Consider the following 27,098-nt stretch of genomic DNA (forward strand, 5'->3'; position numbering starts at 1 on the left):
GATTTGGAAGCTACAAAAAGCAATAAAAGAACATTGGAGACATGAAAGCGCACATTGATTGTCCCTGTTCGCCTTAGCCCCAGCGGGCAGACACACAGGCAGACTGGTGGGTACGCATCCCCCTCAGTGCGGTGGCCAACTTAGATACAAGAGGCGCGTGTATGTGTGTATTTTCATGCTACACCCCCTGTGCCACTGCCTTAGGCCTTCACACATCCGACCAATCGAAAGGCTGGCTTCTAGCCACATTGGGGCTCCACCTCAGGCCCGCGGCTAGACGTGACATTACTTGGGGCATTGCCCCACTCCTCCAAACCCCACCCTGACCCCCACCCCCACCCAACATATCCTCCGAATCCTTTCCACAATGCTGACCATGTGACTGGAACCACACACAGTCGCATAAGTCTTTATGTTTTGGGGGAAATTCAGTCCCCTAAAGCAAGTTTTAGTTTAACCACATGAAATTTGTCATGCGTATACCCACAAAAAAAAACCTCAGGAATCTATGCCTGGAAAAAAGAAACACAATAACTTTGCACATTTCCAAAATGATTTGTGCTAGCAGTTTCGATTTCGGATTAGGTCTGGATTTCAGGTTAGTCATATAGATTTTAGTAATTTGGACTTTTATGTGTACCTACAAAAAAAGAAGCCATGCCCGCAAAAGAAACAGGAAATTAGCCATTTTGGTTTGAAACGAGTCAGTTTAGGTATTTTGGCTTTGAAATGATATCCATATTTCCGCCATTTTTTTTGAAGCCAGTTACACTTCTTCAAATCAATTTTGGCAAGCATGTCTATCATTAGTAGTAACACACACACACACACACACACGCACACACACACAAAAGTCTCAGGAAATCATATTCAAAAAGACAAAGGATGTCAGCCATTTTGGTTTGAAACGCGCCATTCTGGATATTTTACCTGACATTGACGGCGTACTGCACCCTTTGCCACCAAGGCAATTGGGAGTGGCTCCATTACGCCGCAAGGATAATCAGTACAACTACCGTATTGGATGATGTGTGAATTTCTTCTATTAAAAAATAGATATTTTGATAGCTAGATAGGCTAGATAAACTAGATAGATAGGCTAGATAAGCTTGATAGATAGGCTAGCTAGCTAGTTAGATAGGCTAGCTAGCTCAACAGACAGGTAGGTAGATAGATAGATAGATAGATAGATAGATAGATAGATAGATAGATAGATAGATAGATAGATAGATAGATAGATAGATAGATAGATAGATAGATAGATAGATAGATAGAGTGAGTGAGCGATTATTAAAAAAATAGATATTTGGAGAGGCTAGATAAGCTAGAGAGCTAGCTATATATGCTAGATAGCTATATAGGCTAGCTGGCTAGATAGGCTAGCTAACTATCTAGATTAGCTACCTATATAGGCTATCTAACTAGATAGGCTAGCGAGATAGATAGACAGACAGACAGGTACGTAGATAGATAGACAGACAGACAAAAATAAATTCAACCCTTGCAGACATTTTCCTCACTTGTATTTTGCTGTTTATGTTTCTTATAAGTAGGCTATGCTATACATTTTATGTATTTCAATGCTTATTTTTAACAATGCTCTCTATATTAACGTCTGTGTTTTTTATTCACTCATCTCTCCATTTATTCATTTAGATGCAGCAACAGGAACTGGCTCAGATGAGACAACGGGACGCTAACCTCACGGCACTAGCGGCAATCGGACCCCGTAAAAAACGTAAGGTGGACTCTCCGGGGGCAACCCCATCAGGGACTGAGGTAAGAACGAAACCGGTTTTAAATCCTAAATCGAAGCTCAATGTCAACTTGTCATTTTCCTTATAAAAATAGTAAAATGCCCAAGAAATAAATACATTGAGGACCGTACACATGGAATTAACACATTATCGTATATCATAGCAGTCCTCGCACATCATGCTTATTACGCCCCCCGGGTGCTATGAGCTGTACAAGGATGACATTAAAGCAATTTGGAGGGATACTGTGAACATTCGTGCGATGCTGTCGCTGCGCTTACATGCTCCAGAATTCAACAAATGAAGTATCACTCTGGCTTCTCCTGAGCGTATTTTACAAAGATTCCACTGCATATAGCTATATTTTACGTTTTAAGACTCGTGCTGAATACTCCGAAAGTCTTGTTTTTGAGTTGGTGACGAGTCCGTACGTGACGTCACAAAAGGACCGTAAAAAACACCCATTCTAGCGGTCCTTCCATCACGTCAATGTATTTTGCTGTACTTGTTTGGTCTGGGGACCTTGTGTTGCACCCAAAAGCCACCAGAAGGCCAGAAGAGGGCGTCCAAGCTCCATATAAGGAATTTATCAGCCTGTGAAAACGGAGGTGGCCACAGGAGGTCGCCATTTTGTACCTCTTTTTTGGGTGAGAGATTTCCCCCCAATGTTGCCTCAAAATGGCACAAATAAATTCTTTAATCGATTGCAAACGTATGCTTTCCTCGTCAGAACTACAGTAAAGTCTCGATATTCAAGGGAGTCCGAAAAAATATCGATATAACCGGGACTATCGATATATCCGACCCTGTTTGCATGTAATTTTCTCCGTGCGTGCATAGAAATAGTATCGATATAACCGGGACTATCGATATATCCGATATCGATATAACGAGACTTTACTGTATTTGAATCATATTCATAACTAGACGTGTCACAAGAAAGCATATTCCCCGAATCTGAAGCAATTGTCTTGATTCGCTAGCAATGCTAGACGTCTTGGCGTGACGTCACGAACTGGGGGCGGGACTTTTTGAAAACGCCCAATTCGCAGCTCAATTTTTTTGCAGATTTTGGACACTTTGAGTCATTTTTATTGGTGTTTTGCATTTGACTAAAAATATCATACTGCGTGTTTTGGGTATTTTAGAAGCTATAAAATGTTTTTCTGATGTCAGTTAAAAAACAAATAAGTGACGTCGGTTGTCCTTTAAGGCTTTCCCAAGATGCGTTCCAAATGTCCAGTATTTTGTTGCAAGCAAACCTGTACTCGTCTGACAAAGTTGTCAATCACTTTTACACACTCCACTTTCGGGAGGGTGACGCAAAAAGATGCGTTATGCTGAATCCCTCACTGCAGCAATGTTTTCTCCCCAAAGAGGAGTGTGTTAAAGTGATTGACAACTTTGTCAGACAAGTACAGGTTTGCTTGCAACGAAATGGTGGACATTTGGAACACATCTTGGAAAAGCCATAAATTGACTAAAAATTGACAGAAATAGTTGAAACTCTGGTGAATGGTCTTCCATAAACTGAATAATGTGTGGTTGTAATTTGAGGTAAATAGTTTTTTAATCAAAGCCATAATTCAGATTTTCGTGGATACGCATCTTTTTGGGTCACCATCGACATAGAGCTGCAACATTGTTGGAATTTTCAAAATTCAGATCTTTCCATGGGAATTTCAACGGAAGGTTGACTCGAATGGGAGATGTTTTCATTTTGTAATCAGTATTTGACTGATTGTTCACTTCAATAATTGATCCACAGCAACTGTCATTCTCCTTGACCAAAGCACGGGTATTCAAATTGCCTTAAAGGACAACCGACACCATTTTTTTGTTCCCTAACTGACATCAGAAAAATGTTTTATAGCATCTAAACAAAACACGCACGCTGATATTTTTAGTCAAATGCAAAACACCAATAAAAATGACTTAAAGTGTCCCAAAACTGCTTCAAAATAACCTCGGAAATGCCGAGTTTCAGAAGGTCCCGCCCCTTTGTTCGTGACGTCACGCCAGGATACTCCAGACACAAAACAATGGCTTCAGAGTTCAGATTCGGAGAAGATGCTTTCTTGTTCACCATCCAGTTATGAATATGATTCAAATAGTTCTGAAGAAGAAAGCATAAATGTTTGCAATCGATTAAAGAAGTCCTTCCGGATCATTTTGAGGTGCCTGGACTCCAATGTAGCATCCCAGAAAATGCACAAAATGGCGCCCAAGCTCCGTTGGAAATGGGCTGATTTGTGTCAACTAGTATCAAATAGTAGTCTTGGTGCGACACATAACGATTCACCATCGCATTATTTGTGTTTTTTTCTTTCTAATTTCGCCATCAACACGATTTTTTCAGACCAAACAAAGTACCCAAAATGCATTGTGTGTCGCTTTCTCGGTCAGGGGCGTTCCTGACGTGACGTCACGTCAGGCACCGTCATCAACTCCAAAACAAGACTTCCTGAATATTCAGTGCGAGTCTTAAAACGTAAAATATAGCTATATGCGGTGGAATCTTTGTAAAATGCGCTCAGTAGAAGTCATTTGAAGTGATTTTACAAATTATGGACACTACTTGTCCGGAGGTGTCGGTTGTCCTTTAATTATCCACACGATGTACGCTTCACTCCAATGGCAAGTGATTGAGATCGGTTTGCCGATTCACAAATGGCCGACTGTCCACTCTATTACCGTATGTGATGTTTACATATCAACAATAAATAAAAGCATCGACTTGAGTGTCATATTCCCGGGTCATATGAAGTCATGCGTGGCTGCTGCTGCTTCACAAAGTCCTGTTTTCCCTTCGGGCGGTCCGCGGGAACATTTAAAATTCCACATATTCTGCCCGTATGTCTGATTCAACTCGAACGAGGCCGAGGTTTGAATATAAAATCGGTCATTTAAATAACCCGCCCGTATCGAGCCTCCGTGTTGTCTCAGCATGCCGGGGCTTTTAGTAAATGTGGCTAGTAAAAAGGCATAAATAATAAAATAAAAGCATTACTTCTGCTCCTTGAGCGCAGTGCCGAGCTCTTTCACAATGTTTTAGCCTGATGGGTATCAGCCTGCGACCTTCTGCTACAGTCCTTAAAAAAAAAGCCCAAAAAAGAAAGCTGCTTTCCTAAATGCAGTTATACAGCATAAACATAAATATACATTGTTTTTTTTTTTTTTTTCCTGTTCACGTTTAATTAGCAAGGCGTAAGCACAATCCTCTAGAGTGTTTGCAAAGAAGGGAAAAGGGAGGGGAGTATCTTAACTTATTTTCACTTGGATTTCACCTCCTCACATTTCTTCATTTCACATGGGCTGCGAGAGCCGGCGGCGTTCTCTTTCCTTTCTCCAGAGCAAAGTGAATGTGACTTTTCTAAGGGGGTCACAGGATGCCTGCAGGCCTGTGGGTGTTACTGGACTGTTGCCTGCTCTCAGCTTCACTGAGGGGCTTGTCATAGATTTCATCTCCACAGAAATGAGCCGGGGGCTGCTCCCGTGGCCAGGAGCGCAGGCGGGTAGCCCGACGTTGCACGGGGCCCACGCTGATTATTTCCCTCTGACATCGCATCCTGAGCTGTTCCGCATGAATCCCAGACAAAGGCAGCCATTCAGTGCCATGCCGACGCTTAAATTGGAACCCGGAGAACGGCGTCGTTGAGATCCTGCTCCCGTAATATAATCCCGCCCTTCCCTATTTGCTCATTTCCTCACCTCTGTGATGGAACGAAGGTGAACGCCGTTTCACTGCCTTATTTTAATGTGAATGTCTACGTTCCAGTTCTTAGAAGGGTCATTGGTAGATTGATCAGATATCTGTACATGACACAAACTTGGAAGAATGTGAGCCTGATTCAGAGCAAGATACAGTGATACCTTGGCTTACGGACTTTTCGGTTTACGAACGTTAAATTTATGAAATGTTTACCTTGGCATACAAACTTTTTTTCGGGATACACACGGAGCTGCCACAATGAGTGATGTGTCGTTCGCGAACGAGCCTGTACTACTAACAACAAAATGGCAGCCGACTGTTTTTCAATTCCCAAATAAATGTGTGAATAATAATAATAATAATAATAATAATAATAATAATAATAATAATAATAATACATTTCATTTATAAGCACCTTTCAAAACTCTCAAAGTCACTTTACAGTCACAGGTTAAGTTTTTTTTCTGTTGGTGAGCAGCGGCAGCCACACGCGCCAGCCTTCACTCAACCCGGAAGTAACTCAAATAGATAGAAAGCTAGCTAGCTGGCTAAAAAAAATAAAATAAAATAATAATAATAATAATAATAATAATAATAATAAATAATAAATAATAATAATAATACATTTCATTTATAAGCGCATTTCAAAACTCTCAAGGTCACTTTTACAGTCACATGATCGTTTTTTCTGCGGGTGAATAGTGGGAGCCACACGCGCCAGCGTTCACTTAACCCGCAAGTAACTCAAATAGATAGAAAGCTAGCTAGCTGGCTAAAAAAAAATAAAATAAAATAAAAATAATAATAATAATAATAATACATTTCATTTCTAAGCGCCTTTCAAAGCTCTCAAGGTCACTTTTACAGTCACATGATTGTTTTTTCTGTGGGTGAGTAGTGGCAGCCACACGCGCCAGCGTTCACTCAACCCTTAACTCAAATAGATGGAAAGCTAGCCAGCTAGCCAATAGATAGCTAATAGATTGCCAGCTATCCATCCAGCCAGCCAGCTAAATAACCAAATAGCCAGTCAGCTAGATAGACAGCTAATAGATAGCAGTAGTGAATGAGTTAATGAAATACATTCAACTTCACATGACTGAATCAGCAATATTTTAATTTATTTCCATTTTACATCCAATTTTAGAGAATCAATATCTGCTATTAAAGGTGCACTCTTGATATTCCAGTACTGGACCGCACAGCAATGTTCACACTGTCCAGGGAATTTTGATTCTCATTGAGAACACTACAAAAGTTAATAAGAAAGGGATACTACTTAATGGGAAAGTGTTTTTGGGCCAAGTTATTATAATCGGTATTGTATGTAAACGAAAGTAAAATATACTTTTAAACCTAAAAAAAAATGAGTAGAATCAGTCCCAAACCAAACAGTTCTAAAGTCTATCTTACACAAGCATCTGTACTACTTAAGTTGTGTGCGTACTTTGGCAACCGCCGAGGGCTATGAAACCCAGTCAAGACTGTGAGTGTCTGCAAACCGGGACGGAACAAAAGGGGCCTTACAGGACTCCGCAGGGAGGATTAGCTGCCAGAACCTAGCGGTGGATCTCAGTTGGGGGTCGCTCAGTAGTCCTCCCCCCGCCCTCAACTATCCTGCAGCCTCAACGCCCTAATCATCACTCGATGGTTTTTGAAGTCGGGCATAAAAAGTCCAGGGTGAAGTACCTTGAGGAAGAAGGGATGTAGTGAAGTGACAAAGGGGCAGCTGAGGATTGCCGGAAAGTTAACCGTACCTTTTGTATGCGATGCGACAGGGTGTTGCTCAAAGTTGGTCTTTAAAGGTCCAAATCTGGGGCATGTGGTTGATGCATCTGCCTTGTAGTCCGAGGGTCTAGATTTGAATCTGGATTTTACATGTTGCTCCTGTCCTTGTGTGGATTTTTTTTTCCTCCGACCCTTATCAACAACTGTTTTCCATACCTGTGAATGGTTGATTGTCTACATATGCCTGATGGACTGGCGACCCTACGGGATGTGGCCCTCGCCCATTGCCCAAAGTCAGCTGACTACTGTAAGTGGCATACGTCTGTGTCGGCTCTCAGTTGTACAGGAGTGGTCCAACGAGGAAAATGTTTCTTCAGCCGTGCTCGTGGGCTTCAATCTGCAGTACATCTGCACCTAAAAGCAAGCAACCACTCATTTGACGACAATCAGGTTCAAATCTTAACTAAAGAAAATACAGTAAAGTCTCGTGATATCGATATCGGATATATCGATAGTCCCGGTTATATCGATACTATTTCTATGCACGCACGGAGAAAATTACATGCAAACAGGGTCGGATATATCGATAGTCCCGGTTATATCGATATTTTTTCGGACTCCCTTGAATATCGATATAACGAGACTTTACTGTAGATGGTTTGAAAGAGGATTAAAAGAAGCCATTTTTGTAAAACAGCAAACCGTTTCAATAAATCGCCATGATGGTTTTAGGTTTAACTTGGGCCGTGCTTACAAAGGTCTTCTCAGGTCGATACCACATCGGCTTAGTCATTCTAATGAGTTAACAAGAGCCAGAGATAGAACATTAGAGGTAATAAGATTGGCTAATGAAGTGAATCCAGAGCCAGGGATAGAACTATAGAGGTAATCAGAGTGGAAAGGTAATCCGATTGGCTATTGAGATGAAATCAGAGCCAGGGATCGAACAATAGAAGTAATCAGATTGGCTTCAGGGAGTGCTCCACTGCTCCCCCAACCTTCGAGCATGGACCTGGTCTGGCCAACTCTGTCCATTAGGGATGTAGGGCCTGAGTTAGCACCACAACTTTAGTTCGTTGACAAAGAACTTTGGATGCGGAGTGAAACGTCCGACACCTTCAAGGATGTACAGATGGCGACTGAAGAAACATTTTCATTGTTGGACTACTCCTGTACAACTGGGAGTCTCAAGAGACCTCTTTCACTTACACCCCTCCCATATAACATGGATATTTGACATCTATTACAGTCACCGTGCAAGTGGTAAAAGAGCTTTAGAAGTGGATGGTTGTCGAACCAAACTTATGTGCAATTGTCAAGGTAGGCGTGCCTTCGAAAATTGTCTCTGATACCCTGTGCGTTCAGAAAGTGTATGCTTGTGTTATTCCATCCCATAAATTTGACATAGTTGCACGAATATCCCCTCACCCCCCGAAACACGTTGATAATTTCAGGAATAAAGTTCTGTTTTTTAGAACAACAAATTGCGGGCTTGTGTCCCAGAACTCAAATGGCTCGGAACCTTAATTTAAGACAAAGGGTCCAGACCACCATTAATTACATCCGTCTTATAATGAATGCGATTGCTCTTCTCGCAAGTCAATTGCAAGAACAGTAACCCGGTCCAATGGAATGTCTCAAGATATGCTACTTTCATCACTCAAGGAACACAGCTATTTTGTTGTTCCTACGAGCCTCGACGCACCCTTGAAAAACTTAACGGGCAACCGACGCCTCCGGACAAGTTGTGTCCATAATTTGTAAAATCACCACAAAGGGACATAAGTCTTCTTGTGCCGGTCCCAAGCCCGGATAAATACAGAGGGTTGTGTCAGGAAGGGCATCCGACGTAAAAGCTTGGCCAAAACAAACATGCGGATCAAACCTCTAAAGATGGAGGACACTGATTTGCTGTGGCGACCCCTTGAAGGGAAAAGCCGAAAGGAAAAGAAGAAGAAGACTTCAAATGACTTCTACTGAGCGTATTTTACAAAGATTCTACGGCATATAGCTATATTTTAGCTTTTAAGACTTGCACTGAATATTCAGGAAGTCTTGTTTTCGAGTTGGTGACGACACCTACCGTGACGTCACGGTAGGTATTGTAACTGATCGAGAAAGCGACACGCAATGCATTTTGGGTACTTTGTTTGGTCTGAAAACTTCGTGTTGATCCGTGTTGTTGGCGAAATTAGAAGGAAAACACATAAATAATGCGATGGTCAATCGTTGTGTGTTGCACCAAGACTCCTATTTGATACTAGTTGACACAAATTCCCAGCAGACAAATCAGCCCATTTCCAACGGAGCTTGGGCGCCATCTTGTGCATTTTCTGGGACGCTAAATTGCAGTCCAGACGCCTCAAAATGATACGGAACGATTTCTTTAGTCGATTGCAAACATTTATGCTTTCCTCTTCAGAACTATTTGAATCATAATCATAACTGGATGACTAACAAGAAAGCATCTTCTCCGAATCTGAACTCCGTGAGCACATTGTTTTGATTCTCGTGCAAGGCAAGACGTCTGACGTCACGAACAAGGGGGCGGGACCTTCTGAAACTCGCAATTTCTGAGGTCATTTTGAAGTAGTTTTGGGACACTTTAAATCATTTTTATTGGTGTTTTGCATTTGACTAAAAACATCAGCCTGTGTGTCTTGGGTATTTTAGATGCTATAAAACGTTTTTCTGATGTCAGTTAGGAAACAAAAAAAAATGGTGTCGGTTGTCCTTTAAATGGCATTTTGTAGGGCACCCGATCAAATTTCTTTCATTTTACCTTTTCCCTTTTGAGGCCGAAGATCAGAAAGAGTGTGGCGATAGAGTGAGAAGGGTGTCGGTGGTAGAGGCGGTGGGGGCACACGGAAAATTGATGCCCTTTCCTCCAGCTAAATTAACAGGAATCACGTGGAAAACAATCTGAGTCTCCAATGAAGAAAAGGGGGAGTGGAGCGGGGGGGTGGGGGAACCATTAAAATGAGCCCCGAGCTATGGACTGCACCCAATATCACTAAAGCTGCACTCACTACAGATGTGGAGGCTGGCTTACAGGCAAAACCACACTCTGTTCTATAGCTACAATTAAAATCAACCTCGCTGCCAAAAGTGGGAGGGGGTGGTATGGGGGCGCTAGTGGGGGTTAGAAAGGCAGACATGGAACATCAAAGACAGATTGAAATGTGTAGTCAGTTATAAGAGTGGTCTCCCAGCCCCCCCGAGGCCCTCCAGAGTCCCCCCCCCCCTTGTTAATGAGAAATTTTGACCTCTGGTTTGTAAGTTAAACTTGTAATCTCGGTTAATGAAGTAAATCAATCCCGACTCTGCAGTGTCTCTTGCTTTCTGCCACCTTCTCGCCATCGTCCCTCCATCTTGAGCCCTTCTTCTTGGGGTCTTCTGCCAGACAAACAGGAAACGAACACAGAGCCAGGGTTTCCGAAGCTGAAGGGAAGGGAGGGAGGGTGCGCGTATAGCGCTTGGACCAGTCAGGGTGGGATGTTTTGTCCAGGGGACCTGCTGAATTGAAGGCAAGAGGGGTTAAACACGGTTGTTAAGTGGGTTCACCTCCCACTGCCCCAATGTCTTTACTTGCGGTCAGGAGTTTGGGGCTTTGGTTGATGGTGTCATGCCTACTGGATTGTTCTACTCCTCCTCCTCGCCTCTCATGTACAAGGAATGGTTTTTAGCCTTTAATGGTGTACCGTATTGACACAAATATTGGATCCCAGTTTGAGTGGGTAGCACATCTGGCTCACAGCGCTGAAGTACGGGGCGTGGGGTGGGAGTTTGGGGGGGTTAAAATCTGCTCCGGTTTATTTACATTGGCCAAAGGTCTTAATGTGAGTGTGAGTGCTAGGAGATGTATAGAAGATCTATGAAAATCGCTTTTACAAATTTCTTATGCATCAGACCTGCTACTCCTCCTATGATTAAAAAAAAGCATATCGAAACAACCCCCGTTCACCCTCACACCCTCTTCGTTTTAAACACGTTGAAAATCAGCTACAAGTAGAGGCTGGCGATCAGTTTGATAAAGTCAAGAAGATGGCGATATTTACTTGACTCAGCTTCCCGAGACTATTGCTTGTTTACAGTGAAAACCCACAGAAAGCTTTCGTGATGCTCGCAGGGCATGCCTGGCTGCATGCCAGGAGGGTTAACTCGCTGCCCTTGGCCGACTTCCCTGTGCACCAGCAGAGCACAGGTTAGAACACTTAGAATGCATCGTGGAACAGTATAACGGGAAGGCCGGAGCCGAAATTGAACTCTGCATCTTTGCACTGTGAGGTGGACATGGTAACCAGTCCATCCCGTCGCCATCATATTCACGACAAAATATTTCAAAACACATTATTTAATGCATACACTATATAGACCCACACATTTACACTTAAAAAAAATTCAATACTCTGTTTTGCAAAGCAAAAACAATACATTATCAACATCTAGAAAGGCCGGCAGCTCCTCTGGGCCCAGGCTCTGAACTGACACACAATGGAAACCTGGTCTGGCAAGTCCACCTTTTAATGTAATTCATCTTTGCTTATTTCAGCAAAACATATTCTGAATGTGTCTATGTAAGCTCTTTGCAGTACAGGTGTGATCCATTGAACTCTTTGAACTCTTTCAACAGTAGCCAAGATGGAACTGTATAGTGCCACTTAGCAGTTTTTTTTTGACGATGATACTAGTGCAGCGTGTTCTACCGGAAACAAATTCCTTGTGTGTTCTACATACTTGGCAATAAAGATGATTCTGATTCTGATTCTGATGAAAAGGTTTCTTCAGCTGTCATCTGTACTTCTTTGAAGGTGTCGGACATTTCGCTTCTGATCCAAGAGGCTTTGTCAGCTAACTAAAATTGCTAATATCAACCACACAGCACATTTCAAGGTTCTCAAGGACACTTTACAGTCACAGACAAGCATAAGTACTATAATAAATAAAATACAATCATAAATAGACTGTAATAAATAAAATACAATTATAAATAGAAACAAGAGAGAGAGAGAGAGCTACACAGAAAATGCAATTTTAAATAGGTGGGTTTTGAGATGGGACTTGAAGGTTGGAAAAGAATCGATGTTACGAATGTTGGGAGGAAGTGAGTTCCAAAGTTTGGGGGCAAAGCAGCTGAAGGCTCTGTCACCCATCGTGCTGAGACGGGCAGGGGGTGGGGGGCACACAGAGGTAGAGAGAGGAAGAGAATCTGAGGGAATGAGAGGGAATAGAAATTTGAAGGTCAAATAGGTAGAGGGGGCAAGGTTATGGATAGCTTTAAAAGTGTAAAGAAGAATTGTAAAGTTGATTCTATTTTTGACCGGGAGCCAGTGGAGCTCTTGGAGGACGGGGGTGATGTGGTGAAAGGATAAGGTTCTGGTGATGATCCGGGCTGAAGAATTCTGGACGAATTGAAGTTTCTGAGGGACACCAAAGAAAAGTGAATTGTCAATCCGGGAGGTGACAAGACTATGAACGAGGATAGCAGTGGTGTGAGGAGTGAGAGACGATTGATATTGCGTAGGTGGAAGTACGCAGACCGGGTTAAGTTATTTATATGGGAGTGGAAAGATAGTGTGCTATCAAGAATGACACCGAGGCTTTTCACCTGATGGGAGGGAGAAACGGTCCAATTGTCAATAGTGAGAGAGAAACTGTTAGCTTTGATCAAGGTGGATTTGGTACCAACGAGGAGAATTTCTGTTTTTTTGCTGTTAAATTTGAGGAAGTTATGGGTGAACCAGGATTAAGATGTGTATTATTTCTATTGAAAGTACATTCACGTGTTTCCATAAATGTACATATTGGCACTTACAGTGTAATGGTCCTATTTAGATAAGACACTTCTATACATCCATATTCATGCCGGCTCGCTCATTTCGTGTCCCTGCAATAATGGGTAACTATACAGTTTTGACAACAAAGTTAAGCCTAAGGCGATTAAAAAAGATACTAATCTTAAAGAAATTAATTACCTCCCTTGTTAATCTTGATATAATTAAATTTCTCAAAGAACGAATCCGTCCGCCGAGCCGCTACGGAGGCGTGCCGACTGAGGCTAGGCTCTCGAGCCGCAGTCTGCTGGCCAGGGAAACACAGACCCACTCGTTCCCGGCCTACGCTTTTTGCGGGAGGAAACTGTTCCTCGGGGGGGACGGGGCAAATACCAAAACTTTCCAATTTCTGACTATGTGAAAATATGGTGGAACTGCACCAAAGCACAAGCGCTGCTAAAGAAGTTGTCAACACAACGGCAATTAAAGTGCCTCACGAGACATCACTTCAAATTTTGTTGAAAAAATGGCAAGCATGTATGCGTTTTGTCTCATATCTTGCACCTAAATATACATTTTAAAATAGCTGCTTTCATAATTTTATTATTCAAAATCTTGTCTTTTTGGGGAGATTACAAGTGCGAGTATGTAACTTGTTAGCATGCTCTTTTTTCTTGAATACTACTACTACTACTACTACTACTACTACTACTACTACTACTACTACTAATAATAATAATAATAATAATAATAATAATAATAATAATAATACATTTCATTTCTTAGCGCCTTTCAAAACTCTCAAGGTCACTTTACAGTCACAGGATGAAGTTTTTCTGTGGGTGAGCAGCGGCAGCCACACCGCGCCAGCATTCGCTCAACCCGGAATAACTTAGATAGAAAGTTAGCTAGATAGCTAATATGTAACTAATAGCTAGCTAGCTAGCTAGTTAGATAGCGAATAGATAGCAAAAAGATAGCTAGCTAGGTAGCCAGCTAGCTAATTTTAAACAGATTCTTTTCTTACAGACAGTGTATTGTAGGTGTTTCAAATGTCAGGTATTTGAAACACCTACAATACACTGTCTGTTAGTAAAGAATCTGTTTAAAATTATATATCAAGTAGACAGGATGAACTTAATACAACTAACTAGCCGGCTAGCTAGTTAGATAGTAAATAGATAGTCAATAGTGGGCAAATATATAGCTAGGTAGGTAGCCAGCCAGCTAGTTAGATAGCAAATATCTAGCAAAATGATAGCTAGCTATGTAACCAGCTAATAGATAGCTAACAGCCAATAGCTAGCTAGATAGCAATATGTTTCCCGACTCAATTAGCTAGCCAGCCAGCCATATAGCTAATAGATAGCCAATAGATAGTTATCCAGTTAGCCAGCCAACATATGGCTAGGCAGCTAGCCAACAGATCTATGCAGTTATCCATTTATTTTTTTATGAATGTATTTAATTATGTATTTATAACCGATGATAACATCTATCTCGTGTAAGTTTTTGCAGGTTATTTAGTACAATAGTTCACCTGAAATAAACAGCCAACATTTGCTAAAATTTCTGTACAAAAATTGAATTCAGTTGGAACTTCCAATGAGCAGTGGCTTCTATCACATTTGAAAAGACTTACCTCTCTACTGCCATTTGTGCATTAACAAAGGGTAAAGCAATGTCTGTAAAAACCTACTGTATGTACCTGAACATCTCCATTTTTTAAAATACATTAGCAAAAAATAAAACCACAAACTAATTATAAAGAATATTTCAATGTGTGTAAAAATTTCAGTATGAGTCTGTAACCAAGTGTGGAAAAAGTAAAACGCTATCAATACTTTGTGGATGAACTGTAAAACTATTATTCACTCACACTGTGTAAATTCATGGTGTAATCTTATATATTATGCGCGCCAACGGCTAGCATGTCCCCTTCTAATCAATTCCAATTAGAAATACAGTAAAGTCTCGTTATATCGATATCGGATATATCGATAGTCCCGGTTATATCGATACTATTTCTATGCGCGCACAAGAAAATTACATGCAAACAGGGTCGGATATATCGATAGTCACGGTTATATCGATATTTTTTCGGACTCCCTTGAATATCGATATAACGAGACTTTACTGTAATACTAATAATAGTAATATTTCATTTCTAAGCGCCTTTCAAAAGTCCCAAGGACACTTTACAGACACAGGATATTTTTTTCTATTCGAAATAGTATCTGAAGACAGAGAAAGGTCTAAAATCCATTTGAGTTAGCATTTCTTCAGGGTGCTAAGCTAGCATGCAAATTGATAGCATGTTAGCATTTTATCTTATTTATTGGCACAAATGACAAAGCTAAATTTCGGATACTACCACTGCTTACAATGATAATGCTAACAATGAGAATAGTATTTACTACTAAACTTACTACTACTACTACTACTACTACTACTACTACTACTACTACTACTACTACTAACTGACCTTTAAAGTTTTTAAAGGCGCTCATAAATGAAATGTATTATTATTATTACTACTCCTACTACTACTACTACTACTATTACAGATGATGCTGCTACTGCTACTACTACTACTACTACTACTACTACTACTACTACTACTAACTGACCTTGAGAGTTTTGAAAGGCGCTCATAAATTAAATGTATTATTATTATTGTTACTACTACGACTACTACTACTACTACTACTACTACTACTACTACTACTACTACTACTACTACTACTACTACTACTACTACTACTACTACTACTACTACTACTACTACTACTACTACTACTACTGCTGCTACTGCTACTGCTACTGCTACTATTCTACTACTACTACTACTACTACTACTACTACTACTACTACTACTACTACTACTTCTACTACTTAAAATATATCAATACAATTGAAATATGTATAACTTGTATGGGCGCCCATCTGCCTGGTCAAAGTGGTCGTAGGAGTCCGAATACTGTACTGTATATGTTATAAAAACACAAGCGACTCATTGCGCTACATAGTTGGTTGCTTTTGTTCTTTTTGAATGTTCGTTGCGTTGTCCTCTCGCTCGCACACGCTGTTGTGATTTTTTTATTTGATATTTTTGTACGCTTTCTCGGAACATGAAAAGAAAAACACCATCGAAAATTAGCTTTCAAAAAATGGTGGCCGAGAACAAACAAGGCGGTCCATTAGAGAGGCCTGGGTTATTGGCTGCCTCGCCTCTTCTGGTGGCGGCCCCATTAAAAGTGGTAATGTCTGCCCGAAGCCGTGCCTGGGGAGCCACGTGGGGGCCACGCCAGGCATATTTCACATGCATCACACACACACACACACACACACGCTCATGCTGGAATTAAATAGAGCAATGTTCCCCTAAAAAAAGACTGAAGTACATCTCTTTCTGATGTGCGTCCCGGGCAAAAAAAAAAAAAAAAAAAAAAAAAATCATTGATCTTAGAATGTCCCTTGGCAATTATAAAATATTAAATCCAAGTCGCACTTTTCGTCTCAGCTTAATTTTTTTTCTCTCGCCCCACCCCCTTTCCTTCTCTCCCTTGCTTTTCGCTCCTTTTGACCAATTTAGGGGAAAAAAAAGTTATAAATGATCATTTTGGCAAGACCAAAAATAATAAACTCACTTTTCAACAGTTCTTTTGTTATGATCTTATATTGTTTTTACCCACTGAAGGCCTGCAACCACTTTTTCCACCAGGTCCGTGTCCTCACTCACCCCTTTAATCGTGACATTTTAAACACTAAATTACAGTAATTGTCATTGTACCCTATAATGTCAATTTAAAGGACAACCGACACCATTTTTTTTATTCCTAAGTGACATCAGATAACATTTTATAGCATCTAAAATACCCAAAACACGCAGGCTGATATTTTTAGTCAAATTCAAAACACCAATAAAAATGACTTAAAGTGTCCCAAACTACTTCAAAATGACTTCAAAATGTGAGTTTCAGAAGGTCCCGCCCCCTTGTTCGTGACGTCACGCCAGGACGTCTTGCCTTGCTCTAGAATCAAAACAATGACTTCAGATTCAGAGAAGATACTTTCTTGTTACTCATCCAGTTATGAATATGATTCAAATAGTTCTGAAGAGGAAAGCATAAATGTTTGCAATCGATTAAAGAAGTCCTTCCGTATCAATTCGATCCGTTAGGACTTCAATGTAGCATCCCGGAAAATGCACAAGATGGCGCCCAAGCTCCTTTGAAAATGGGCTGATTTGTCTGCTGGGAATTTGTGTCAACTAGTACCAAATAGTAGTCTTGGTGCAACACACAATGATTCACCACGTGTTATTTATGTGTTTTCCTTCTAATTTCGCCATCAACACGAAGTTTTCAGACCAAACAAATACCCAAAATGCATTGTGTGTCGCTTTCTCGGTCAGGGGCGTTCCCTCCGTGACGTCACGTCAGGAATCGTCACCAACTCGAAAACAAGACTTCCTGCATATTCAGCGTGAGTCTTAAAACGTAAAATATAGCTATATGCCGTGGAATCTTTGTAAAATACACTCAGTAGATGTCATTTCAAGTGATTTTACAAATCATGGACTTGTCCGGAGGTGTCGGTTGTCCTTTAAGATGACCTTAAACCACATGAAGTAACACAGCCACTTTATTTTGGCCCTTCCAGAATAATAGTAACAACCATAACAAATTACTGTATATGATTGGCAAATTTATCAACAAAATAAATAAACTTGTCAGTTTCTCCCTTAAAAGTATTTTAATCACATTCCTGCATCGTAGCTCAGCCTACCGCTGGGATTGTAATGTGTGTGTAATATAATATATATATATATATATATATATATATATATATATATATATATATATATATATATATATATATATATATATATATATATATACTTGCGAGGCGCTTTTCCTGTCTTTCCTATTTAGCTTTTTCAGCAAATATTTTCAGTGCACTTGCCTCCTTGACCCCTATGTAACCCCCACAGATCTTCCCCCAAACCGTGAACATGGTGGCATGCATGTTGACAAATATCATCGGCCAGCTGTGTGACAAAGACGTGGCTCATTAAGCCCCCCCTGCGCTTGTTTGCCGTTTGGCTAATTAAGACGACAAATCTGTCGTCGAGAGCGTAACGTACGCCGCGTCTCTTTCTCTTCTATAGAGAAGAGGCGAGGAGAAAGGGATGGCATCCGCTCACTAACGCTCCGTCATTTAGCACGGAGACTCTGATGTGGGAATTCGACATCCTGTGCTAATTAAGGAGGCCAATTAACTGTGAAAGTCAGGCGTTCTTTTTCCCTTTTTTTGACAAATAATCTCAGCAGAATAGAGACACCATTGAGAAATGTTATCAGTTTCAAGAGAGGGTGACAGTTGGATTGTTTTTTTGGAGGTCTGCCACTTAGCATTAGCTTGTTAGCAACGTCCTAAAAGGGGAATCTTGCTATCCAGTGGACTCTCAAATTCAACCAAAATGGCTTCCAAAAAAATCATTTTAACTTTAAATTATGGATCAACTTTGCCATTGAACCTATTAGAGAACAAAAATAAACCGATTCCAAGACGAATCATGTCTGTGTCTTTCATTCTCATTCTGATCTTCCTGATTGATTATCACATGTATATTTTATTTGATGTCATCAATTATGGATTTGCTGGACTAATGAACCACTGACAGAACTTTGGCAGAGTAGTTGGATGTGTCTTCTTCTTGTCATTGGTTGGAAAAAGGCTCAAGTTCAAATGGACCCGGGAATTAGACATATCCATTACGGTTGCTGATATCCATATCCACAGTGGTTTAGTGATGGGTTAAGAAATGATCGTTCCCTCTGGTTCATGGCTATTCACGGTGTTAGAAATGGGATGATAAAATCAGCAGGAACCAAGGTGTTGAACAGAATACGATATTTTAATCTTGTAGACAGCAGGGACATTGTGAACTCGGTTGAGGAGGGCCAGAAAGAGAGAGATAGATGTTTTGTTGAGAGCTTTTATAAAAGACGGACAGGATGTGACGTTTAGGATGTGACGTGAAGTAAAGACGGGTAGGATATGACGTGTCAGGAAGTCCAAGAAAAACAAAATGATGCAAAAAATATATTTGGAGATGTTCATATAGCGAATTTCTCCAACATTTGAACCACTGATAGAACTTTGGCAGAGTAGTTGGGAATTGTTGGATGTGTCGTCTTCTTGTCATGGAAAAAGCTTAAGTTCAAAAGGCCCCAGGAATTAGACATATCCATTACGGTTGCTGATATTCATATCCACAGTGGTTTCGGTTAGCTTCACTGAAGGACCCGAAATAAACTATATGACTGAGTTCAAGTGTGAATAGTGATTTATATTGATATGCTCTGTGATTGGTCGACGACCAGTTCTGGATTTACCCCGCCTCTCGCCCAAAGTCCACTCACGATCCAAATAAGGAAAAGCACTATAGAAAATGGTTGACTGAATGCAAACTTCGCATCAAGACATGCCATGTGAGGGCGCTCGCTGTTCACTCAGCACCCCCAAAGTAGGAAGCCTTCATTGCATTGCAAATGGCCAAAGGTGTGTTCCCGAGCTATTTGGATACGAGGCATGCCGGAGGTATGTTTACCGGGCTGCCGTTGGGCAACTCCCCCGTGGCATCACCCGCCTCAGGTGTAGGAAGAAATAAATTCTTATACAAAGTGTAATTATTTTAGCAGACAGGATGTGGATTAAAAAGAAGTCAATATGTAGATAAGCGTTTTATACACAGACGCGCAGAAATGCCTGTACAATGATGCACAGTTGCCAAAGTACTGTGCAGGTAGAATGGAAGCCTTCCGGGCCTGCAGTGTGGTGATGCCGGGACGGAATAGGCGTTCCGGAGAGACAGAAAACCGTAATTTTTGCATGTATGAAATCCAAACCCCGACACGAAGAATTTCTGTTTTGTCTGAACGGTTCACAGGGAGGACATCTGACACTCAAAGGTACTTTATTAGCATCCACCTGAGGTAGATGGACATTGGGTACTTTTAAATGTCCCTTAAAGGACATTTGATAGCATCTAAAATACCCCAAACACGCAGGCTAATATTTTTAGTCAAATGCAAAAGACCAATAAAAATGACTTAAAGTGTCCCGAAACTACTTCAAAATGAACGCAGAAAGTTTCAGTTTCAGAAGGTCCCGCCCCCTTGTTCGTGACGTCACGCCAGGACGTCTTGCCTTGCTCGAGAATCAAAACAATGGCTTCAGATTCGGAGAAGATGCTTTCTTGTTACTCATCCAGTTATGAATATGATTCAAATAGTTCGGAAGAGGAAAGCATACATGTTTGCAATCGATTAAAGAATTTATTTTGGGCCATTTTGAGGCAACATTGGGGGGAAATGGATCACCAAAAAAAGAGGCAGAGAATGGCTGATACATTCCTTACATGGAGCTTGGACGCCCTCTTCTGGCGGCTTTTGGGTGCAACACGGTTTTCAGACCAAACAAGTACAGCAAAATACATTGACGTGATGGAAGGAGTGCTACAATGTGTTTTTTTTTTTCGGTCAGGGGCGTTCCTTTAGTGACGTCACGTACGGACTCGTCACCAACTCAAAAACAAGACTTCCTGAATATTCAGTGCGAGTCTTAAAACGTAAAATATAGCTATATGCGGCGGAATCTTTGTAAAATACGCTCAGTAGAAATCATTTGAAGGGATTTTACAAATTATGGACACAACTTGTCCAGAGACGTCGGTTGTCCTTTCAGTTTTTTTGGCAGGGTGCAAAAGAAAGTGTCAAATTGTAATCAACTTCCTTATCACTCTGGTATTAAATTTCACAGTCTTTGCAGCTGCAGTACACACATAGAAATGACAAAAGCAAATAGCATACTAATAGGTTGAAATGTGGCTTGAAGCCAAAAATAAATGTCAGAGACACTTATTCACCTTACTTGTGTCCTGTTTTTCACCGTACCGACACGGAAAATTGAGTCCATGATTCTAACGAACATGCATTTATCATTTATGTCTTTGGTTGTCATTTTTTTGTACCCAACTAAGAAGTCTAGCTTGGTAGCACTAATTCACAAACTCTGACCACAAAGGACTAAGCGGAGATTCCCAGAAGCTTTTCGCAGTGACACAAACTCATCGAGCACACGCAAAAAGTACAATTTAACAAAGTCAAAAAGTTACAACAATTCCACCCTGGAATTCCTTTTGAACGATATATGACACCAAATGTACTAAATGTCAAATCAGTCGGGATCGTTTGTCTGAAGCCAGTTTATCTCCGAAAAACTAGCGCCGCCTCTTGCCCTGGCGGCGTACCAGTTAAATCATCGTGTCACTAGGGGTCACCAAACGTTGGTACGAACTCACAAATACTCCATCACAATGTCTCGGTTCATCTTTCTGGGCCAGCTATATTAAACATGACTCTACGACTCTTCTGGATCCCTCGGTAGGGCATCGGAATTTAATCAGAGCCGTTTTTGTTCTGGCAGTCAAGTCACATCAGGTGCGCGGGGACCAGCTATGGTGGCGTACGTCGCAAGCCCTTTGAAAGCGAGATAATATCAAAAATGGCCCAGTTTATATCAATTTAAGATCAAGGATCATCACCTTCCGATGTCTGACATCTTCATAGCTATAAAAAAATGAAATTAAAGGCATCATTTTTATTCATGGGAACTGAGCTGAAATACCTAATGGGACATTTTAAAAAAGCACTTTTACTACCTCCATATTATTTATAGCTATATCATATTTTCAATATACAGTGATACTTTGGCTTATGAACTTAATTGATTCCCAGACAGAGTTAAGGTGAAAAGTGTGTATCCCAAAAATTAATTTCCCATAGGAAACCATTAAAATGAGAATAATCCATTCCCAGGTCCCCGTAAAACATATTTTTGTACTTTATAATTTTCTCCAAACTACACAAAATACACCTTATTTTCTGTATAATAAATGTGCTATGGTATTATAATTAAAGAAGTAAACTGTACTGTATAATAAAGTCATTTTATTTAGCTTTGTGATGGTCGTTGATGGCTTGATGGAATGGAGTGGCCGGTTTCATCAGCATTAAACACTTGATGAGGAACGTAACCTTCTTTCACCATCTTGAGGAATGATCCCTTGCAGGTGCTTTCTCTGTGATAATTTTACCTAGTTCATCATCAATTGTGTTATGTTTAGATGGGTTGATAGCTTTTTGAATCAAGTGTAAAGATGGCAGGTTAAAGATGCAGGTTGTTTGTGGAGCTGTTTGATGGGATATTTTAACCTTGCAGTCTACACTCTGCCTTTGAACTATCAAAGTTGAAACTCTCTCACTGTTGTCTGCCTGTCTCTTTAATGTTTAAACCACCCCCCTCACTGCTGCGTTCTTGACCAATCACGTGGCTTTAACCATAGACTGGGGGCGGGGAATAGAGGACAAAAGCAGTCGGCTGCCATTTTGTTGTCAGAAGAACGGGCTCGTTCGCGAACCACACATCACTCATTGAGGCAGCTCCGTGTACGAAAAAAGTTCGTATGCCAAGGCAAAATTTTCATAAATGTAACGTTCGTAAACCGAAAAGTTCGTAAGCCAAGGGGTTCGTAAACCGAGGTTTCACTGTAATTTCAAATGATAACACATATCAGTCAATATCGGGGCGAGCTACAGTGCAAGAGAAGTCCCGTGGAGGCTAAACAACGTGAAAAATGTCCCCATTTATGCCGGTAAGGATCAAGGTCTCCCACCCACCATCTTCATATCTACCGCGGTGTCTCTGCGCGGTCCCTTTTCACTTCATCACACCCTCCCTACCTCATGCTAGCATACCGTCATCACTAATGAGACCATCTCGGTCATTTCCGCTCGCTACCTTTTTCCGATGGCTAACTGGTCGTTGGCGCATTTGTCTCAAAAGACATCAAAGGGGGCGGACGGAGAGGCTCCAAAACACCATCCCGCCACTATTAACCGAGTCGCCACCCTCTCATTCAACTTGAATTAAAAATTAAAAAGTGACGGTGCGCCATTGGACGTACAGCGGCATGCGCAAAACCAACACGGGCTCATTAGCCAAAGCGCTTCTGAAGACGAGTGTTCCGACTTGAGACTCATTACGCTTCTACTGTTTTATAACTCTTTAATTGGGTTCATTTTCTATATGAAACGCTTTGAATATTTAATGTGGGCAAAAAAGTTGTACTTGCGATACTTGGCCCGTGTTAATCGTCCAGCTCGGAAAGCCATTAGCTACTCGGACTAACTTTTATTTCTTTTTGCGACTGTTATTTGTGGCGCTGCGTATACCCCAAGTACATCTAGGAACAAAACATCAGACTTTGAGGCTGCTTAGCTACATTTGGCACATGGTTACTTGAACCGGTGCCGAGTTACAGTTAAATCAAGGCATTTTCGAATGAAATGCGCCACCTGTTGTGTGTGCTGACAGGGTCTTTAGTACAGATTTGCCCAGGTAGACAAATACTCTACCCTAAGTTACACATAGTATACATAACATCGAAAGGGTCCGAATATGTATCCTTGAGGGTGTTGTATCACCCAAACGCGGCGCTAAAATTAGCTACAACCGGCGAAGAATAAAACCTAGGACACTCGTGATGCGTTGGTGAATCCATGCATAAAATCGGAAGACTAGCACGTAACACAAGACATAAATACAGTGATACCTTGGCTTACGAACTTAATTGGTTCCCAGACAGTGTGTAAGGCGAAAAGTGTGTATCCCAAAAAATAATTTCCCATAGGAAACCATTACAATGAGAATAATCCGTTCCCATGTCCCCATAAAACATAATGTTCTAATTTTCTAAGCCTTAAAACTACACAAAATATACATTATTTTATGTATAATAAATGTGCTATGGTATTATAATTAAAGAAATAAACTGTACTGTCTAATAAAGTCGTTTTATTTACCTTTGTGATGGTCGTTGATGGCTTGATGGAATGGAGTGGCCGGTCTCACCAGCATTAAACACTTGATGAGGAACGTCGCCTTCTTCTTCCACCATCTTGATGAATGATCCCTTGTAGGTGCTTTCTCTGCGATAATTTTACGTAGTTCCTCATCAATTGTGTTCTGTTTAGCTGGGTTGATATCTTTTTGCATCAAGTGCACAGATGGCTTGTGTGGGTTATTTGTGGTGCCTGATTGATGGGAATTTTAACCTTGCAGTTTACACTCTTCCTTTGAACTATCAAAGTTGAAATCAATGTTCTCACTCACTCTCTCTGTTGTCTGCCTGTCTCTTTAATGTTTAAGGCGCCTCCCCTCACTGCTACGTTCTCGACCAATCACGTGGCTTTAACCGATGACTGGGGGCGGGGAATAGAGGACAAAAACAGTCGGCTGCCATGTTATTTTTTGGAGAACGGCCTCACTCTCTCTCTGTCTGTAAACCTGCCACCCTCTCACTGCTGCGTTCTTGACCAATCACGTGGCTTTAACCGAAGACTGGGGGCGGGGAATTGAGGACAAAAACAGTTGGCTGCCATTTTGTTGTTAGAACAGGATCGCACTCTGTGTGTATCCCGAAAAATAGTTTGTATGCCAAGGTAAAATGTTCATAAATTTACCATTCGTAAACCAAAAAGTTCGTAAGCCAAGGGGTTCGTAAACCGAGGTATCACTGTAAAATGTTGTATTGTGTCGGTCTTTGAAAAGGAACTTGCGCAGATGGGGTTATTTTGCTGGATTTAGTCACAAGGTTTCTTGAAAGTCTGGTCTCAATCCGCAGGTTGAAACCAAAAACAAGTATGGCTAAGAACAAAACATTAGCCTCTGGGGCTGCTTTGCTACATCCGGCACAGCGGGTTTTAAATCTCTGCAGGGTTTACAATCAAATCTCAAGACTAACCCCAGGTATTATTATGTGTAACGCTCTGTGCTAGCGCGGACACGCCGTGACGATAACCAATATGTGAGCATCAGCGTTAGCAAGCCGCTGTGCTAAATAACACCTAATTAAGCCTTCAAGTGACTCAGAGGGGTTTTAAAAAAGTGTTTCCAGGCAGGGGAAGTTTGCTTTTGTTTGGAAGGGAGGTTCCGGGGGTGTTTAGCTGTGGCGACCTCGTGACTGTCTTCTGAGGAATTGTGTACGTGCGCCGCTCCCCTCTTCCCGAACCCGCAGGAGAGTGAGCGCCCCCGGGCCGGGCCTTTCATCTTAGCGCTAACCTGTGGACTTTGAAACTCAGGGCGATGGAATTGCAGCTTTGTCAGTACACCGCTAATTAGAAAATTCCTGACCCGGGGCGAAGATGTTTTAATTATGTGTTGTGTCAACGAGTTTGCAGATTTAATCCGCCGTTGATACACACTGCTGCATTGTGGGAGCCGGAGTGGAACTGCGTCTTTCTTCCTCCCTGAGCCCAATGTGCCCTCCTTCCTCCTATTCACCGCCACCTTTGTCAAACGCCATCACACGCTCAAGTGGCCGACTAAGACGAGGGGCTAATGTGCTAGCTGGCAAAAAAAAAGATGGTCCGCTTCACCCCAGACCCCCTCCATACACACACACACACACACACACACACAATGTGACAGCGGCTCTGTAGCAGTGAGTCAGTGCAAGGCAAGGCAGGAAGGGGTTAAGCAGAAATTGAGCGGGGGATGCTGGGGGGCAGCAACGCTGCAGAACACAGCAGTGTTCGTGCGAAGGCAAGTCATTTCCCGAAACACTGCAGACACATGGCCTGCGGCGCTCCAAAACCTTTGGAGACCAAAATGGCTTGCAGGAGTTAGAAGTAATAAGGTGTTTTTTTTTTTTTTTTTTTTTTTTTTTGCCTTCTTTCTCCTTGACTGAAATTCCGCACGGTTGCTATGCATTGCCGTAGAGCTCTCAAGCTGTTTTGGTGCGTTCTACCCCATAAACGCCTTTTTTTGGGGAGCGGCCCTTTGCAAACATGTGCTATCCGTTTACTTGTGTCATAAATACAAGTAGTTTGTTGTGGAAGTAATTCGCTTAAATCCCTTCAACATTTTTCTGGGTGTACCACAAGATGACAAAGAAGGATGGTGGCATGTTGCTGACTTGAAGTGTAGGCTCCAATGAAATTCAATGCTTATCTTGGAATTCTGAGGCTTTTTAGTACGTTTGGGCAATTTCACATCTATGCAGGTTCATTTGAAATTCCAAGTCATAGACACTGTTAACAGAACCAAGAACTTAAGCAGAAATAGAAAATAAGACTGATGGATGGATGGATGGATGGATGGATGGATGGATGGATGTTCCCAGATTTTCCGTAGTCCGGAATCCTAAATGAATGCGTCTCGTAGTGTCCCGTTTGTCCCAAGCAGTTTGTTTTGATATGCATTTACTTGGCATTTCCATCGTAAAAGGCCTGTCGAAAATTTGACATGATGAGGAAAAGACTCTGTCTTAGTATATATATCTTGACCTATACAGTGAGACCTCAACTTACGAACTTAATTGGTTCCCAGACAGTGTGTGTAAGGCGAAAAGTGTGTATCTCCAAAAAAAAATTCCCATAGGAAACCATTAAAATGGGAATAATCCATTCCCGGGTTTCCATAAAATATACTTTTCAACTAAATGAGCCTTAAAACTACACACAACATACCTTATTCTATGTATAATAAATGTGCTATTGTATTGTAATGAAAGAAATACACTGCATTGTATCATAAAGTCACTTTATTTACATTTGTGATGGTCATTTATGGCTTGATGGAATGGCGTTGGAGGTCGAAGGTCAAAGGGAATTGCTGTTTGGAAAGAGAGGCGCATTACATGACGACTGTAATTAAAGAAATAAACTGTGCTGTAAAATAAAGTTTTATTTACCTTTTTGATGGTCGTTGATGGCTTATGGAAGGAGAGTCACCTTCCATAAGGACTGTTGGTGCTGTTCGGTCGTGTGCTTCCGCCGAAGATCACTCCGCCAGCCGTAGTGGGTGTGTATTATGAAAATAGTGCTTATTATAAGGTTTAATTTTCATAAATTTGACGTTTGTAAGACGAAAAGTTTGTAAATTGAGGTATTTGTAAGTTGAGGTCTCACTGTATTGCATTTTAACATCAAAATGGACCCAATGTCCTTGACTTTGTTTGGACAGCACCGGTAGTTCCATAGAAGGCAAACACGT

The 27,098-nt window shown here is 41.3% G+C and overlaps 1 protein-coding gene across 3 annotated transcripts in view; it reads left to right on the forward strand.

Annotated features, from left to right (window-relative positions):
- LOC148900947 (transcription initiation factor TFIID subunit 4) overlaps positions 1-27,098 on the forward strand; it is a 108,746-nt gene that overhangs the window by 68,193 nt on the left and 13,455 nt on the right. For all 3 annotated transcript variants that reach the window (XM_088993040.1, XM_088993041.1, XM_088993042.1), the window contains one exon: positions 1,657-1,779. In XM_088993040.1, coding sequence (XP_088849166.1) covers positions 1,657-1,779 — 123 coding nt within the window. The remainder of the gene's footprint in view (positions 1-1,656; positions 1,780-27,098) is intronic.

The sequence above is a fragment of the Hippocampus bargibanti genome, linkage group LG03, assembly GCF_051943395.1.
Source record: "Hippocampus bargibanti isolate YZ-2025 linkage group LG03, ASM5194339v1, whole genome shotgun sequence".
Lineage (NCBI taxonomy): Eukaryota > Metazoa > Chordata > Actinopteri > Syngnathiformes > Syngnathidae > Hippocampus > Hippocampus bargibanti.